The sequence below is a fragment of the Schistocerca americana genome, chromosome 4 (assembly GCF_021461395.2).
Source record: "Schistocerca americana isolate TAMUIC-IGC-003095 chromosome 4, iqSchAmer2.1, whole genome shotgun sequence".
NCBI classification, from domain to species: Eukaryota; Metazoa; Arthropoda; class Insecta; order Orthoptera; family Acrididae; genus Schistocerca; species Schistocerca americana.
In genome coordinates, this window is record NC_060122.1 from 19,142,176 (window position 1) to 19,159,991 (window position 17,816).

Consider the following 17,816-nt stretch of genomic DNA (forward strand, 5'->3'; position numbering starts at 1 on the left):
TGGGTATCAATCGAACAGAAGAGATAGACACGTATGTCTGTCTATTGTTGACGAAGGCCAAAATCTATAATTGTGAGAGAGTTTTTGTTCTGCCTATCTGCGACTCAGCATCTCCATTGTATGGTGAGTAGCAACTTTCCTTCTCATAATATTGTTGCATTCAATTCTGGAGTTTCCAGTGTTTGATATAGATCATTTGTAATACTAAAAATAAGGAGTGTCACAATGCACAGCAGACAGCATTTGACACACATCCAGTTATGATGCCAGCATGACAACACAAATGATCACTCATGTCAAGTCAGTCTCAGTATAGGGATAATATACTAGGGCACTGCAGCCAATTCACTTGCCACAAAGTCAGTTGAGAAAAGAAAGTCACTTGGGTAAAATGAGCATTAGAAATACAGGGAGTGCAGTACCTCCAGAAATTTGTGTATTTATCTTGATCATTGCTCTGAACAATTAAACACTTGCTAATTTTAACAATCAAATGGTACTGACTTGTAAGATCTTTAAATTGTCTTGTAACTTGTTGAGAATAAAACATTTTAGTGTTAATCATGAAAATAGAATAATAAGAGCTTTATTCTCTACCAGAATGGACATCATGTTAGGATCATCATAGAAAATTCCAGAGTAATACGATGGATAATTTTATCGTATGCAGTAAAATTCCATTTGTGGTCCCCCGATTTTAGCTTTTCCAAAGGAGGCGGGTCATTCTCTCTCTCTCTCTCTCTCTCTCTCTCTCTCTCTCTCTCTGTCTGTCTGTCTGTGTGTGTGTGTGTGTGTGTGTGTGTGTGTGTGTGTGTGTGTGTGTGTACACTAACGTCATCTAACTAGCTTTTAAAGTGTTTCACTGGTTTGCAACAAACAATCAAAATGTTTATGCTAACTTTCAGACACTAACCACAAATTCTCAGCCTTTACCTGAACACAAAGAACGAAAACTGAAGAGTAAAAGGAAGAAGGTATGGATCAGGTTCCATCTTGTCACAGAATTGTATATATTAATGTAGTACTTTGGGCACTGTGTTATGTTGCATTATTTGCCACTTCTTAGGTTTTCTTACAGAGTTGAGCAATAAATTAATATGTAACAGAAATAGAAACACATTTAGCTGGTTAGAGTACTTCGCTTCTTTCTGTTTGCTTGCACACTATTGTAGCTGTTGCATATGAGAAACAATTTCTAATGGCATGCAGAACTAGACAATGAAAAAAGTATTACAGAAAGCTTTGCCACTTCTTTGCTCAGTTCCTTCTGTATTAGTTTTTTAGAAACACAGCTTCGCAGCTTGGTTGATAGTTGTAGTTGGAGGTAGTACTTAATGTTTCTCTATCATATTCGATCAGATATATAATATATGAGCATGAAGCAGGCACTCTATTTGGTTTTTCCTGCAAGATGTCTATTTCTGTTTGTGCTACGGAATCCCCAGTCTCACTTTTTCCTGTAGTTATTTTTAATGAAAATATGAATCATATTGATCATTCGAACTGGACGTAGCCATTTCTTCAACATGCATCATCATTTTATAACAAAATCATACCATTGTCTTGTTATGTGTTTGTGATACTGACAGGTAGTTCTCAAGACTGGACAAAAGTTGAATACAGCATAATGACGTCTTAAGATTGTCACTGTTAGAATGTCAACAATATAAGTAAAAGATAGATCGCTACTTACCATAAAGATAACTCATTGAGTTGCAGACCAGCACAACGAAAAGACACTTATACGTCAGCTTTCAACCAAAGCCTTCAAGGAACACACACACACACACACACACACACACACACACACACACTCTCTCTCTCTCTCTCTCTCTCTCTCTCTCTCTCTCTCTCTCTCACGTCGGAACTCTCGTGACTGTCGTCTCCGGCAGCTTGGGCTGTCGTGCAACTGTCACATAGAATAGAAGAAGCAGTTAGGAGGGAACGGGGAAGGGATAGCAGGGTATGTGTGGGGGGAGAGAAGAGTGCTGTCCGGTAGAGAATACAGGGTCTAGACTGCCAACAGGTGCAGCTTCAGGAGGCTGTGGGGGAATGAGATGGGGAGGGGGTGGGGGGCGGAGGTGTAGGAAGGAATGGAGAGCAAGACAGGAAAGGAACGGGAAGGATGGGCAGTGCATTGGCGTAGGGTGGTAGATGAGAATAAGGAAGTGGTGATAGGACAGAAGGGATGGAATCTGTTGGGTGGAGGATGTGGGGACAGTGGTTACTACATTTTTGAGGCCAGGATAATTTCAGGAGCAGAGAATGCATTGAGCAGTTCACAAAAGCTGTTGGTGGAGGGGAGGATCCAGATGGTTTGGGTAGTGAAGGATCCAGATGGCTTGGGTAGTGAAGCAGTCATTTGAAATTGAGCATGTTGTGCCGCAGGGTGGTCTACTTTGCTCTGGGGCACAGTTTTTCAGTGCCCATTCATCCTGGTGGGCAACTGGTTTGTGGTCTTACCAAAATAAAAAGCTGTGCAATGATTGCAGCAGAGATGATATGACACTGCTATTTTCACAGGTGGCTTCGCCTCTTATGGGGTAGGATAAGCCAGTGACAGGACTGGAATATGAAGTTCTGGGTGGTTGGATGGAGTAGGATCTGTGTTCCACACAGATATGATCTCTGTGACAAGGGGTTGGGATTGGGAGTGGCAAAGATATTGTGGAGGTAGAGTGGGAGATGGAGTATAACTTCAGGAAGCATGGGAAGGTATGTATCTCAAGACAAGATAGTTCTTGGAAGTGGTGGGAGGATTGGGGGTGTGATGGGAAATGGCATGGGAGATCTGTTTGCAGACTAGGTGAGATCCTTGGCATACTGGGCAAGGGAGTTCTCGTCACTGCAGATATGCCGTCCCCAGGTGGCCAGGCTGTACGGGAGGGACTTTTTGATGTAGAAGAGATGACAGCTGTCAAAATGCAGGTATCGCAGCTGGATAGTGGGTTTAATGTGGACGGAGGTGTGGATGGAGCCATCAGAGAGGTTTTGGTCAACGTCCAGAAAGGTGGCACACGAGACTGAGGAGGACCAGGTGAAGCGGATGGGAGAGAAGTTGATTAAGGAAGATATGGGAGGCTAGATTAGGGGCAATTGGTTGTAGGTTTTGATCAGTGAGGGCCGAAATTCTTTCAGGGGGTCGCAATAACCAGCTACAGTGGGGTGTCCAGGATTGTTGGGTTTGTAGATTTTGGGGATCCATGTGGAAGGTGGGTGTGCAGCATGTCATACAGGTGAGGAGGTAAATGGATTCAGGGACAAGGTTCTGGGAAGGTCCTAAGGCTTTAAGCAGAGATGGGTGGTTGTGTTGGACTTCTGGGATGGTATCAATCTGGCAGAGTTTATAGGTAGAGGAGTCAGATAATTGGCAGAGGCCTTGCACCAGGTAGTCACTGCGATTCATAACAACAGTGGTGGAACCTTGTATCAAGGTAGGATGATTGGGTCAGGATGTGTTTAGAGCCTCTGTATGGCTGTCCTTTCTTCTACTGAAAGGTTGGAGCTCTGGAGAAGGCCAAGTTGAAGTATAACTAGCTTTACTTGCCTTTTATAATTTTTGTTAATACCACAGAGCTTATTGCAGGTTCTACACAAATTATATAAATTTCGCTGAATTAACGGGCTAATCAAGCTAGGCATGAGGTTTTAACAACTTTTTGTTGTGTTTATAGCCTGATAAGATGAGTATGAATAAAGGAAATAGCATTTCCAGAGATCTTACTTCCTTCTGGTGCATATAGAAAGTCCATATCTCTCTTACCAAACATACAAACAACTGGAATGTTTTCCTCCCTGGGAAGCACATTTCCAAGAGAACAAATTGACACATAGTGAAATGCAGAATAAGCATGAAATGAACCCGACAGCATTGTGAGGTTTCTTGCAGAACTTACACATTCTACTTTTAGTGCCCATCCTTTCTTTACTGTCTGGATAGATGTTATCTCAGATGTACTACAGCAGTTTCTCATTCCTGTTACTTTGAATCAACAAACTAGAAATCCCCACTAGGTAGTGGTTTATTGCTGTATTATGGGTCATTTCCCAATATGACATGTCAAGGTTGATGTTTATTCCTTTATTTGCAACAGAGAACTTGGTCATGTAGAGTACAACTACTCTTTCAACGCTTATGTTCAGTCTTAGGAATATTGTCAAGTACCACTAAAGCAATCTTTCTCTAATTTATAGTATGTTGTATATTGCACAAGTTAAATGTACTGTAGCTTTGGTGGGTGTCCACAATTTCTCTTTCATTGTTGAGTGTATTTATTGTGTGTTTCAGTTTCTCCCCTTTATTTACAAGTATTCAACTTGATTCTTCGTATTTTTACAGGGTGGATCAGGGAGAAAATAGTAATCACTTGTTCAAGACCCACAAGGGAAAAAGTTCCACACAAGACTTATGAACCTGAATTGATATTACATTAAGAAGTTTGTGTATATGATTCGATTAAATTTGTACATGATCACAAATAAGAACATTTATATAACTGTATGGGAGTGGTTGTAGTGTTTACAAAGGTGCTTAAATTTATACAGAAATTGAATAATGTAATTTTTAATCCATGTTCTATATATTAACATTGTTGAAGATTACCTTCAATGACTGGATACTATTGACCATAATGTGAAGAGGTAGTTTATTCCTGCTTCAATATAATTTTCAACTGACATGTATATTTCTTAGTGCTATAAATGTACTTACTCCAGAACATCATTCCTTTCCCTTTTTAAGTACAGACAAGTTGCTGGAACTGACCATACTACTGTTTGTAAGAGAATATAATTGTTCTATTGTGTATGTTGTGTTTTATGTATATTTTTTTAAAAAAATCTTTATAGTTTTGTTTTAATATTGATACCTCAACATTGTGCTCCTTTGTCCAGAAATAAGTGAGATATTTATATAAGATTTGGTTTGATTTCCTACCAGTTTTTCAGATCATATTTTTAAAGTCACAAAGTAATATGAGGTCACTGGAATGTGATGTACCACATTAATGTGAAAGTAAAGCAATTTTTGAATTTTGCAGTCTCTTATTTTGTTATGAAGATGTTATCCAGTACACATCATGCAGTATTTCAGTTTAGTAATTGCATCATGTTATGCAGATAGGTATTAAAAGAAATTTAACCATCCACTGCTCCACTATGTTAAGAAATATTTGCTACATGTAATTTCGATTCAGTAAATCACATTCAGATGTTTGAAATGGTAAAATTCTTACCTGATAGATGAGAAATTTATTTTATTTGTACTTTAAAAGCATGGTGTAAATTATATAACACACAAGGATCAGGTTTTCCACAACTTTCCTTTCCTTTACTACTTCTTTTTCAGATTACTCAAGGTTACAAAAATTCATGTCATACTTCATAATTGTAATTTCATTTTACTGTAGTACTTAGTGTTCTGACTATGTTATGCTTCACTCTTCAAGTACACACTAACTAACCAGCCACAAATGGGACTTACGCAAGAGACTAGAGAATCTGAATAGTGTCCTCAATCACTAGGTTAGACTACCTTCTGTTGTGCCCTTAATTGAGGATTCATTCACCGTGTTCTGTAGATTTTGTCAAGAAGTAGAACTGCCAGGGATGTGGAATGAAAGAAGTTAGACATTAACAATAGACAGTTATACCATACACTTATACTTCACAATAAATGGTCCTGGATAAACACTTTTAGTACATCAATGGTGCCGAAATTACTGATGGTTGGTAAAGACTATCTATACTAATCGTATCAGTCCCACCTTAAATTACCTGTTAGAAAACACGTAATAAAATTGTAGAACAATACACAGAATGTGTAGAGAATACAAAAGGAGCTTTGAAAAAGGTTGATTTAGTATTCGGTCATCGTCCAAGAGAACTACTTTGGTTGTAATGGCTCACTGGCTTGATTGTGTAACATTTGAATTAAAAACTTCAGCTCTGGCTTGCAGGTGGTTTAAGGGAATACACTGTTAGGATAAAGTAGCTGAACAGGTAATGAAGGGTACAGGAAAAAGTGAAAGAGATTCAGCTCATATTTAAAGTGGTGTGTGATAATTTTGTTGTAAAGAAACATTCCACATGGGAAAAATATATTTAAAAAAAGATGCTGTGACTTACCAAACGAGAAAGCGCTGGTAGATAGACACAATAAAAAACACACACACATGCACAGACATAAGCAGATCATTAAAAACAAAGATTCCAGGACTTACAAAACAGGAAAGCGCTGGTAGATAGACGCAATAAAACACACACACACAATTTCAAGCTTTCGCAACCAACGGTTGCTTCGTCAGGAAAGAGGGAAAGAAGAAAGGATGTGGGTTTTAAGGGAGAGGGTAAGGAGTAATTCCAATCCTGGGAGCGGAAAGACTTACCTTATGGGGAAAAAAGGACAGGTATACAGTCACGTGCACACACACACACACACACACCACACCACACCACACACACACACACATATCCATCCGCACATATACACACACAGGCAGACATGTGTAAATGCAAAGAGGTTGGGCAGAGATGTCAGTCGAGGCGGAAGTACAGAGGCAAAGATGTTGCTGAATGACAGGTGAGGAATGAGTGGCAGCAACTCGACATTAGCGGAGGTTGAGGCCTGGCGGATAATGAGAAGAGAGGATATACTGAAGGGCAAGTTCCCATCTCGGGAGTTCTGACTGGTTGGGGTTAGTGGGAAGTATCCAGATAACCCGGATGGTGTAACACTGTGCAAAGATGTGCTGGCCGTGCACAAAGGCATGTTTAGCCACAGGGTGATCCTCATTACCAACAAACACTGTCTGCCTGTGTCCATTCATGCGAATGGACAGTTTGTTGCTGGTCATTCCCACATAGAAAGCTTCACAGTGTAGAAAGGTCAGTTGGTAAATCACGTGGGTGCTTTCACATGTGGCTCTGCCTTTGATCGTGTACACCTTCCGGGTTACAGGACTGGAGTAGGTGGTGGTGGGAGGGTGCATGGGACAGGTTTTACACCGGGGGCAGTTACTAGGGTAGGAGCCAGAGGGTAGGAGCCAGAGGGTAGGGAAGGTGGTTTGGGGATTTCATAGGGATGAACCAAGAGGTTATGAAGGCTAAGTGGACGGTGGAAAGACACTCTTGGTGGAGTGGGGAGGATTTCATGAAGGATGGATATCATTTCAGGGCAGGATTTGAGGAAGTCGTATCCCTGCTGGAGAGCCACATTCAGAGTCTGATCCAGTCCCGGAAAGTATCCTGTCACAAGTGGGGCACTTTTGGGGTTCTTCTGTGGGAGGTTCTGGGTTTGAAGGGATGAGGAAGTGGCTCTGGTTATTTGCTTCTGTACCAGGTCGGGAGGGTAGTTGCGGGATGCGAGAGCTGTTTTCAGGTTGTTGGTGTAATGGTTCAGGGATTCCGGACTGGAGCAGATTCGTTTGCCATGAAGACCAAGGCTGTAAGGGAAGGGACCATTTGATGTGGAATGGGTGGCAGCTGTCATAATGGAGGTACTGTTGCTTGTTGGTGGGTTTGATGTGGACGGATGTGTGAAGCTGGCTATTGGACAGATGGAGGTCAATGTCAAGGAAAGTGGCATGGGATTTAGAGTAGGACCAGGTGAATCTGATGGAACCAAAGCAGTTGAGGTTGGAGAGGAAATTCTGGAGTTCTTCTTCACTGTGAGTCCAGATCATGAAGATGTCATCAATAAATCTGTACCAAACTTTGGGTTTGCAGGCTTGGGTAACCAAGAAGGCTTCCTCTAAGCGACCCATGAATAGGTTGGCATATGAGGGGGCCATCCTGGTACCCATGACTGTTCCCTTTAATTGTTGGTATGTCTGGCCTTCAAAAGTGAAGAAGTTGTGGGTCAGGATGAAGCTGGCTAAGGTAATGAGGAATGAGGTTTTAGGTAGGGTGGCAGGTGATTGGCGTGAAAGGAAGTGCTCCATCGCAGCAAGGCCCTGGACATGCGGAATATTTGTGTATAAGGAAGTGGCATCAATGGTTACAAGGATGGTTTCTGATGGAAATATCACTTTGCCACGAAATTGTACTGAAGACTAGCAGAGAATACCTTAACCCTCTGATGGCGCTCCTACGTGTAAAGTGCGCCAACCACAAATACCAGTTTCTTGCACTATTCCATTGTTTTACAATTGCAAATTCATACCTTTTACTTCACTGTTTCTTTATCTAACACAGTGATAAGTTGACTGTCATACAGCCAAGTGAGCAGCAGTAATATGAAATAAACAGTGAGCTAGGTGAAAAAAAATTTACAATCTGTGCAAGAAAATGACAACTTCCATGGTAGGTGCACATTCCCACAATGAAGCAGTTCTCTACAAGATAACTGGTAGTCAAATAAGTGGTTGGCTGAGGTCTGATGCAACAGAGAGGTTTAGTGCTTCGAGTGGGTCATTGATGTGGGACAACACTTCGATGCAGTAACAGAGTGATATAATGTAAGTTTATTTTATTGGTGTTTAATCAAACAGTGATTTAGTTCAAATAATATAAGTTTGTTTGAGGTTGAATTAAGAGTAAACTCAGATTTTTCTCATACCTGTTTCCCTTGGTAGCATAAAGACAGCTATTCTTTACATGTGTACAAAGTGTGCCACATTCCCACTTGCACCATTAAAAAAAAGCATTGAGGTTTATTTCAGAAATGTGAAAGGTGGAACAAGAAGAAGATGAGAAGAACTTGCAACATTCTGGTTAAAAACAGGCACACTGCAGCAGATCTGGAAACACAATATTTAAAAGATAATGACAATAGTTTAGATTCCCTGAAAAGATATCCAGCTGTGGAAAAACAAATTTTTTCCTTAAATATAATACTTTTTTTACCAAGTTCTGCTCCTGTTGAACGACTATTTTCTTTTTGTGGAATGATAATGAAGCCACATAGGCAGATCATGAAAGCAAGTTTGTTTGCGTGGACATACTCTGCATCAGCACAGAGATACAAAAACCACCTTTTCTTGCTGCAACTTAATTTATTTTTCCCAGACACGTTTCACATTTTTCTTGCTTAAAGGCATATTAAGTGGGATCTATAACGGTACAGTTTTGTTGTTTTTAGATTATCAAACAGTTCACTTTGCATTTTTTATGTAAATAAGTAATTACTTACTGTTTGCTGTGGCCTCTGTTTCCTCTTGTCTGGACTGGAGGCTGCACCACCACTTTTATTTCTGACACATAAGCACAATATTGTATTCCAAACTTATTCACACTGATAAACATCATGAATAGAAGTTGGTTTTAAACATATACTTCGTTAGGTTGGAATATGCAGGTACACAAGCCAAAGAGGAGGAAACACACAATGAAGCTACAATATTTTAGTTGTTAAGAGCACACTGTTTGAACAAATTGCTATATATAGTGGTCAAAGAATAACAACACACCACAAAAAAGGAGAAACATGGTGAACAGCATGAAAAAGTTCAGAATACAAAATTTTGGTTGTCTCGGAAATAAAAGTGGTAGTGTGACCTACCTATGATCAACAGCATTCCTAAATTGCAAAGGAAGGAACAGAATTTTACCATGCTCATGTCATCATCAGCTAAAGTAGAGGGCATGTTTTCACACCAGTTTGCTTTTGCCCCTCAGCGAAATGTTAAACTTGCTCATAAGGGGACTGCACCTACTTTCAATCACCAATTTCTTCCAGATTTTGAGATGTACAGGACATGGCCAGAAATGAATGTGACTGAAGCGGAAGCTCCAGTTTGCCAAGCGTTTAGGAGAAAAAAGCAAATGGGTGCAGGTTGTGCGAGACAAGCCATTTATGTTAGTGCAGTATGCAGACAGTGGTTGGCACTGACGGAGTAGTACAGAATGGTAATCAGAGTGTCGTGTTGTCGAGTTCCTATAGCTTAACTTTTTGTTTTTTATTTTCATTTTTTAATTACACTGTAAATAAACTGAAATAGTGCTCAATATGTTGCATTTATTAATATTTTTTGTGAAACACATGAAGAGGAAAGGCAAAGGAAATCTGCAATTGCAAATAACTTCCAAGGAACAATTGTACTTACAGGTTCGACAAGGACTCTGCAAATCATTTTTGAAGAAGTCATTGTAATTAATCTTAAATTACTAAACCCTCATAACATTTACAATTGCAGTTGGTATCTCTCAGTGGTTCCTGCCAGTCTGTGTGTATTAGCAACATGTGCTCATGAGTACATTCACAGATAACATAGTTGTTGTGATTCTTCAGTTTCTCCCAGCATATTTCTTGCTCAAACAGTCCACGGGTGTACCACCGGTCCATAGTGTGCAGCAGGCACAATATTTTGGCGATCAGACGTGTCGCCATCGTAAGGTGCACTGATGGACTGAGGTGCTCACTTAAAGGCCGGCCGGCCATCTTAAATCCCCTTTCCGTGCGAGGTGTTCTCTCTGCGGGCACAGGCTGGCGGTCGCTGAGACGCTGGTGTCGGCATCTGTGGTGCCGTCAGTGTAATTGCTTCGTCCGCCCTGGTCACTGGTTTGTTTTCTTTGCCGAGCGTCATTTTTATTAGACTCGATGCTGGTTCCCATGCCTTGCTGAGGTTACAGCCACAATCTCGGCTGATGAGTCCACGTCTGGTACAAATTTCGATAGCCTCTCTAGTAACGCTGTCCCCGTATTTAGATGTCTGTGCCAAGACCCTGGTATGTTGGTAGTCCATTTTGTGATTTTCGGACAAACAGTGCTCTGCGACCACCAACTTGTTGGGGTACGTAGGTCGAGTGTGCCTGTGATGTACTCGGCAACAATCTTTGGTGGTGCGCGCTGTCTGTCCAATGTAAGTCTTCCCACACTGACACGGAATCTGGTATGTGCCGGCCCTTGACACTTCCCAAAAATGTTTATGTTTTATTGGGTGTGCAAAAGACAGTTCCTGCTCGGTGTTTCCTCAATATTCATCCTATTTTCGCCAATAGTGCACCAGTGTACGGTATAAAGGCAGCAGCGCTCTTACCCTCCGTGACTTCTTCCATCTCCACATGCTGTACTGTAGAGGTGTGGCTGAGAGTACGTCTGGTCTGCCATTCCGAGTACCCGTTTTTCTGGAATACAGTTTTGAGGTGTTCCAGTTCGTGGGGCAGACACACTACGTCAGAGATGGTGTGCACCCTGTGCACCAGTATTTTAGCACCCCATTCCTCTGCAAAGGGTTGTCGCAGCTATCTGCATGCAAATACAGGTCGGTGTGCATTTTCTTCCTGTATATCCCGTGGACCTGGGTGCCATCCGCTCTTCTTTTGATCGTGATGTCCAGGAATGGTAATCTTCCTTCTGCTTCAGTCTCCATACTGAATTTGATGTTCGGATGTATGGAGTTAAGGTGTGTAAGGAAGTCTAGGAGGTTGTCTCTTCCATGGGGCCAGATCACGACCGTGTCATCCACATAACGGAGAAAACAAGTAGGTTTCCATTTGGATGATGCCAAAGCTTCATCCTCGAAGTACTCCATATAGAAATTCGCGACCGTAGGCGAGAGTAGGATCCCCATTGCAACTCCTTCTGTTTGTTCGTAGTATCCTCCATTAAAGAGAAAATACATGGAGGTCAGATTGTGCCCGAAAAGGTCGGTCGTCTTCTTGTCAAATTTTTGTGCAATAAGCTCAACTGGCTCTTGAAGAGGCACCCTGGTGAATAATGAAACAACATCAAAACTCACCAGGATATCCGAGTCTTTCAGCTTGAAATTGTCGAGACGTTTTACAAAATCCACAGAATTATGTACATGATGAGGGAATTTACCCACATAAGGGCTTAGTAATTCTGCCAGGTATTTGGCCAACAAATATTTAGGTGCCCTAATTTTGCTGATAATTGGGCGTAACAGCACCTCTTCTTTGTGGATTTCAGGGAGTCCATAAAGTCTTGGCAGTACAGGCCCTTGAGATATCAATTTCTTCGTAACACCCTCTGGTACATCCACATACTTGAGAAGAGCCCTAGTCTTGTTCTCCACCACTGTTTGAGCAAGAAATACACCGGGAGAAACTGAAGAATCACATCATATACCTCTACAGGGAGCAGATGATGTAGTCTCTTGAGAATTTCGGTGTTAGTACTAGAGACACTCGGCTTTCCACTGTCTCTAACAGCCGATATTTTAAGTACGAGTGTGAGAGAGTGGAGATGTGTCTACCTCACCGCCAGTTTCTGTGCGTGCAGTATGGACGTGTATCGGGAGAATACTGCAATAGTGACGGTTGATTGGCATGGACAAGTGTTTGCCACTCGCGACATAGAAGCTGTATGTCCAGTACAAGGAGCAAGCACGCTTTATTCCTTGATGGTGTAACGACTGTATTTGTTGTGAACAAATGAATTGTGTATTGAACTAAAGACACTTACATTTGATTTTCTGGTGTTGGACCTGCTAGAATCAAGAACTGGTTTTATGGGGGTTGTTAAACCAAACATATGGTAATTGTATCTGTTAGTATCTAATGGTCCAAGATTGGGTTGACTTGCAAGAGTTGAACGATTATGTGAAACTTGTGAAGTTGTTTTATTGTGGACATGAAAATATAACAGAGTTGAACAAAAAGTATCCTGAGAGTACAGAATCATTTCAAGAGTAGAAAAGAAGTCATTTTGAAATTCCTTTAACCAGGTATAGTCTTTGGGGAGAAGAGTTTGTGAAGATCGGCTGCACACAATACGTAAGTCAACTGCAATAGATATGTGAGTCTTGCACCCCAGTACCACACTGTCTTGTATCATCATAAACCGTTAGAATGTATCGCAGTATGAAGAAATTCGACAAGCTACGCTACCTAAGGAGCCGTTTGCTGAGAGCTCTCGCTTTTCTGAAGAGATGTCATGCCGATCAGATTGTGCCAAACTTTGCCAGGGTCACACATCACTCTAACAGCCGATATTTTAAGTACGAGTGTGAGAGAGTGGAGATGTGTCTACCTCACCGCCAGTTTCTGTGCGTGCAGTATGGACGTGTATCGGGAGAATACTGCAATAGTGATGGTTGATTGGCATGGACAAGTGTTTGCCACTCGCGACATAGAAGCTGTATGTCCAGTACAAGGAGCAAGCACGCTTTATTCCTTGATGGTGTAACGACTTAATTTGTTGTGAACAAATGAATTGTGTATTGAACTAAAAACACTTACATTTGATTTTCTGGTGTTGGACCTGCTAGAATCAAGAACTGGTTTTATGGGGGTTGTTAAACCAAACATATGGTAATTGTATCTGTTAGTATCTAATGGTCCAAGATTGGGTTGACTTGCAAGAGTTGAACGATTATGTGAAACTTGTGAAGTTGTTTTATTGTGGACATGAAAATATAACAGAGTTGAACAAAAAGTATCCTGAGAGTACAGAATCATTTCAAGAGTAGAAAAGAAGTCATTTTGAAATTCCTTTAACCAGGTATAGTCTTTGGGGAGAAGAGTTTGTGAAGATCGGCTGCACACAATACGTAAGTCAACTGCAATAGATATGTGAGTCTTGCACCCCAGTACCACACTGTCTTGTATCATCATAAACCGTTAGAATGTATCGCAGTATGAAGAAATTCGACAAGCTACGCTACCTAAGGAGCCGTTTGCTGAGAGCTCTCGCTTTTCTGAAGAGATGTCATGCCGATCAGATTGTGCCAAACTTTGCCAGGGTCACACATCACATCGATTCTGCAGCAGCTAAGAGAATTAAGAAGCATGCTAGCCTCATCTTGCTTTGTGAGAGGGTGCACTTTACCTGCCGCAGCCTTGAGTACAACTCCCAGGAACTACTTAAACTACATCTACAACTAGTCAATCATTTTAATTCTGGGACCTGGGATTGGATTGATGGTGTTACCTGGGTGACTCCCAATCTGCACATAAGTAGGCCTCAGGAAATCGGGTACCTAAATTCTCTCATATATCTGACAAACCATGGCTGGAGGCCCCTTGCAAGGTGGTCATCAGTCTCACGGACATTGAGCTGACTGAGCATGCAGTTTCTGTTCTGTAAAATGGACTTAATTTTGCTCCCACACCTAGGTTCACACTGGTAGTGGACATTGTCAGTGCAGTTGAACAGGTTGCTGCGCAACTACCACCTGAAGCAGCTGAAGAAGTATGCCCTGAAACCTGCTGTGCTCTGACATGAACTACACCAATCAAGTCGAATATTACCAGCAGGAAGAGGGCAGTGACTCGAGACCCAAGACAGAGCCCCGAGATTGTTGTCTTACCAGTTGACGAAGGTAATGCTATGGTTGTTCTTTCCCATAAGGACTACATTGAGAAGATACAGAGCATGTTAAATGACGAATCTTACAGGAAGATCAACGCTGACCCCACAAAGAAGGTGGAGAAGAAGACTAGGGTTCTTCTCAAGGATGCAGAGGGTGTCGTCAAGAAATTGACACCTCAAGGACCTGTACTGCTAAGACTTTATGGACTCCCCGAAGTCCACAAAGAAGGGGTGCTGTTACGCCCAATTGTCAGCATATTAGGGCACCTACATATTTACTGGCCAAATACCTGTCAGAATTACTAAGCCATTATGTTGGTAAATACCCTCATCACGTCCGTAATCCTGTGGATTTCAAAAAACATCTTGACAACTTCACGCTGAAAGACTCAGATATCCTGGTGAGTTTTAACATTGTTTCATTATTCACCAGGGTGCCTCTTCTAGAGTCAGTTGAACTTATTGCACAGAAATTTGACCATAAGACGACCGACCTTCTCAGGCATGTTCTGACCTCCACGTATTTTTTCTTTAATGGAGGAGACTATAAACAAACAGAAGGAGTCACAATGGGGAGCCCACTCTCACCTCTGGTCGCAAATTTCTGTATGGAGTACTTCGAGGATGAAGCTTTGGCGTCATCCAAATGGAAATCTACTTGTTTTCTCCGTTACATGGATGACATGTTCATGATCTGGCCCCATGGAAGGGACAAGCTGCTTGACTTCCTTACACACCTGAACTCCATGCATCCGAACATCAAATTCACTATGGAGACCAAATCATAATGAAGATTACCATTCCTGGACGTCATGGCACCCCTGGGCCACGGGGTGTACAGGAAGAAAATGCACCACTGACTTGTATTTGCATGTGGATAGCTGCCACCATCCTTCGCAGAGAAATGGGGTGCTAAAAACACTGGTGCACAGGGCGCACACCATCTCTGACGCAGAGAATCTGCCCAATGAGCTGGAACACCTCCAAACTGTATTCTGGAAAAACGGGTACTCGGAATGGCAGATCAGATGCGCGCACCGCCCCATTCTCTACAGTACAGCATGTGGAGATGGAAAAAGTCATAGAGGAGATGACCACTGCCTATATACCATACAATGGTGCGCTATCAGGGAAAATAGGACGAATATTGAGGAAACACTGTCTTTTGCCCACCCAATAAAACACGAGCATTATTGGGAAGTGTCAAAGAAGATCTCAGTTTGTGGAAGGCCGGCGTATATTAGATTCCGTGTCAGTGTGGGAAGACAGTGCGCACCATCAAAGATCGTTGCTGAGAACGTCAGTGGCACACTCGACTCAGGTACCCCAAAAAGTCGGTGGTTGCAGAACACTGTTTGTCTGAAAATCACGAAATGGACTACCAACATACCTGGGTCTTGGCACAAACATCTAAATACTGGGACAGCATCATTAGAGAGGCTATCGAAATTGGTACCAGGGACGGACTCATCAACTGAGATCGCAGCTATAAACTCAACAAGGCAAGGGTACCAGCATTGAGTCTAATTAAAAAGACGCTCAGCAAAGGAAACAAGGTGGATGAGGCCATTAAGTCACTGTCTCGGCGACCGCCGACGCACGGCTGCGGGGACGGACCGTGGAGATAATGCCTTGTGGTGGGAGGGGATTTAAGATGGCCGTCCGCCCTCAGGAGCTCAGTTCGTCAGCACACCTGATGATGGTGACCTGTCTGATCGCTGAAATATTGTGCCTGTTGGACACTATGGACCGGCAGTACACCCGTGGACTGTTTGAGAAACATAGTTGTTGTCAATGGCTGAATTATTTACTGTCTGACTCCAGCAGTTCGTTGGCACTGGTGCTCGTCTTGTAAATACTACAAATGTTTAGTGATTGTGAGTCTTTTTTCTAATAGTCAGCATACTTCTTTCATCATTTAGAATTTATATCAGTCTGGCACTGTATAAGAAATATCGAGCAGTCACAGTTTGAAGAGTGATAGCTCGTATCACATTGGTCCTCTTCAGTGCTAATCTCGACTTTTAATAAAGAAATTCACACACAATGGGTGGTGCTGAGATTGATTCTGACCCTAACATACTGGGCGATTTGCTTCAACAACCTGATAAAGGTAATGGAGAATTTAGTGAAGAGGGAGATTTTCTTAATCAAGATAATTTTGTGTGTACAGACGGCAGTGATGTAGACACTGATATTGAAGTGCATCAAATGAGGAATACAATGCAAAATCTCTGAGTGACCATGGAAGAAAGCAGAGAACACTCTACTCATTTTGTGAGTAAAATACTTTTGGAGTCATAATAATTTGTAACTAGCGCATAGCATCTTTTCCCGTAACAGTTAGAGCAGTAAAATTGTCATTATAGGTTGCAAAACGTGGCATTTTGCATTTATTTTGTCTGAAACGTACCACTGGAGATCTAATAATTGTAATTAACTAGTGCATAATCTGTAAATTATGGCTTTCTTTGAATAAAATTTATAGTATTAAAATTTACAATGTTTAATAGTAATGTAACATTTTCCGTCTCTTTAGTGATTTAGGTTTAAAATGTACAGTACTTCCATTAGTTTCATTTTGACCTTCAAGCAACTCTGTTTTCAATGTGAATACCACCCCAGCATATGTAAATCATCAACTATAAAATAATAAAATGATCTAATTTTATACACAAAGTTCCCATGATGCCTTACAATCCCTTCCTGGAAATTCACTTGCAATTCCAAATTTTCCTGTGCCTTTCCATTTCATGCCTTTCATGAAAATCTTAATGAATAGAATATACTGAGTGTTAGTTCGTTGTACTTGCATTATAGATGATGTAAATAAATAAAACAAAAAAAGGTTTCCACATTGGGTCACAACACTCTGTTACCATTCTGTACTCTTCCCCCTGCACCAAGTACTACCTGCAAGTTACACTACCATAGGTTGCTCCACCCCTGTCACTTTCATTTCTGGCCAAGCCCTGCATACACAATAAATTAGCCTCACAGCCATAGCGGGCATCCAGCACCACAGCATGTTTTAGGTCACGACTGGACAGTTGGCTACACCAATTGCAGCTTATCGTAGCGTCCTCCCCCCCCCCCCCCCCCCTCTCCCTGTAAACCACCTCTCCAAAAATTGCATATCTTTATGACTCAATTGTAAGAATGAAACCCTACTTTCTCATTTTTACAAAATCCTACATGCTGTGGCACCCAGCAGAACGATGCATGTTACTGCTGCTGTCAAAGGAGGACAAGTGTGTCCTCCATCTCTTGCATCTGTTTCTCTTTTCTCTGCTGTGTACATTTGCTCCAGTGCTTGTAGGGCATTTACGGAATCAGAGCAGATGAGAAACTTTTTACTTTCATGACACCTCATGCTCCACTACATTTAGGGTCAGCTGCAATTCTGTGCCAAAAACAAGATACTCGTTGGGATGTCCAAAGAAAAGTTCAGGAGGAAAACAACTTATCAGCCAAGGGTATCCTCACGCTTCAAACCATCAGTGTACACTGTATTAAAATCTTGCTAGCCCACTAGAATATAATAAAACAGTAAAGTTAAAACCTGGAGTGTATTCCTTATTAAAGCTATTCAAGTGTTAATTAA

The 17,816-nt window shown here is 41.6% G+C and overlaps 1 protein-coding gene across 8 annotated transcripts in view; it reads left to right on the forward strand.

The window, feature by feature from the left end:
* LOC124612405 (ribosome-binding protein 1) overlaps window positions 1–5,034 on the forward strand; it is a 351,088-nt gene extending 346,054 nt beyond the window's left edge. For 7 of the 8 annotated variants that reach the window (XM_047140591.1, XM_047140592.1, XM_047140593.1 and 4 more), the window contains 2 exons: window positions 906–974; window positions 4,340–5,034. In XM_047140591.1, coding sequence (XP_046996547.1) covers window positions 906–974; window positions 4,340–4,360 — 90 coding nt within the window. In that variant the 3' untranslated portion in view covers window positions 4,361–5,034. The remainder of the gene's footprint in view (window positions 1–905; window positions 975–4,339) is intronic. The other variant, XM_047140595.1, reaches the window with a different exon arrangement.
* Window positions 5,035–17,816: the final 12,782 nt, after the last annotated feature.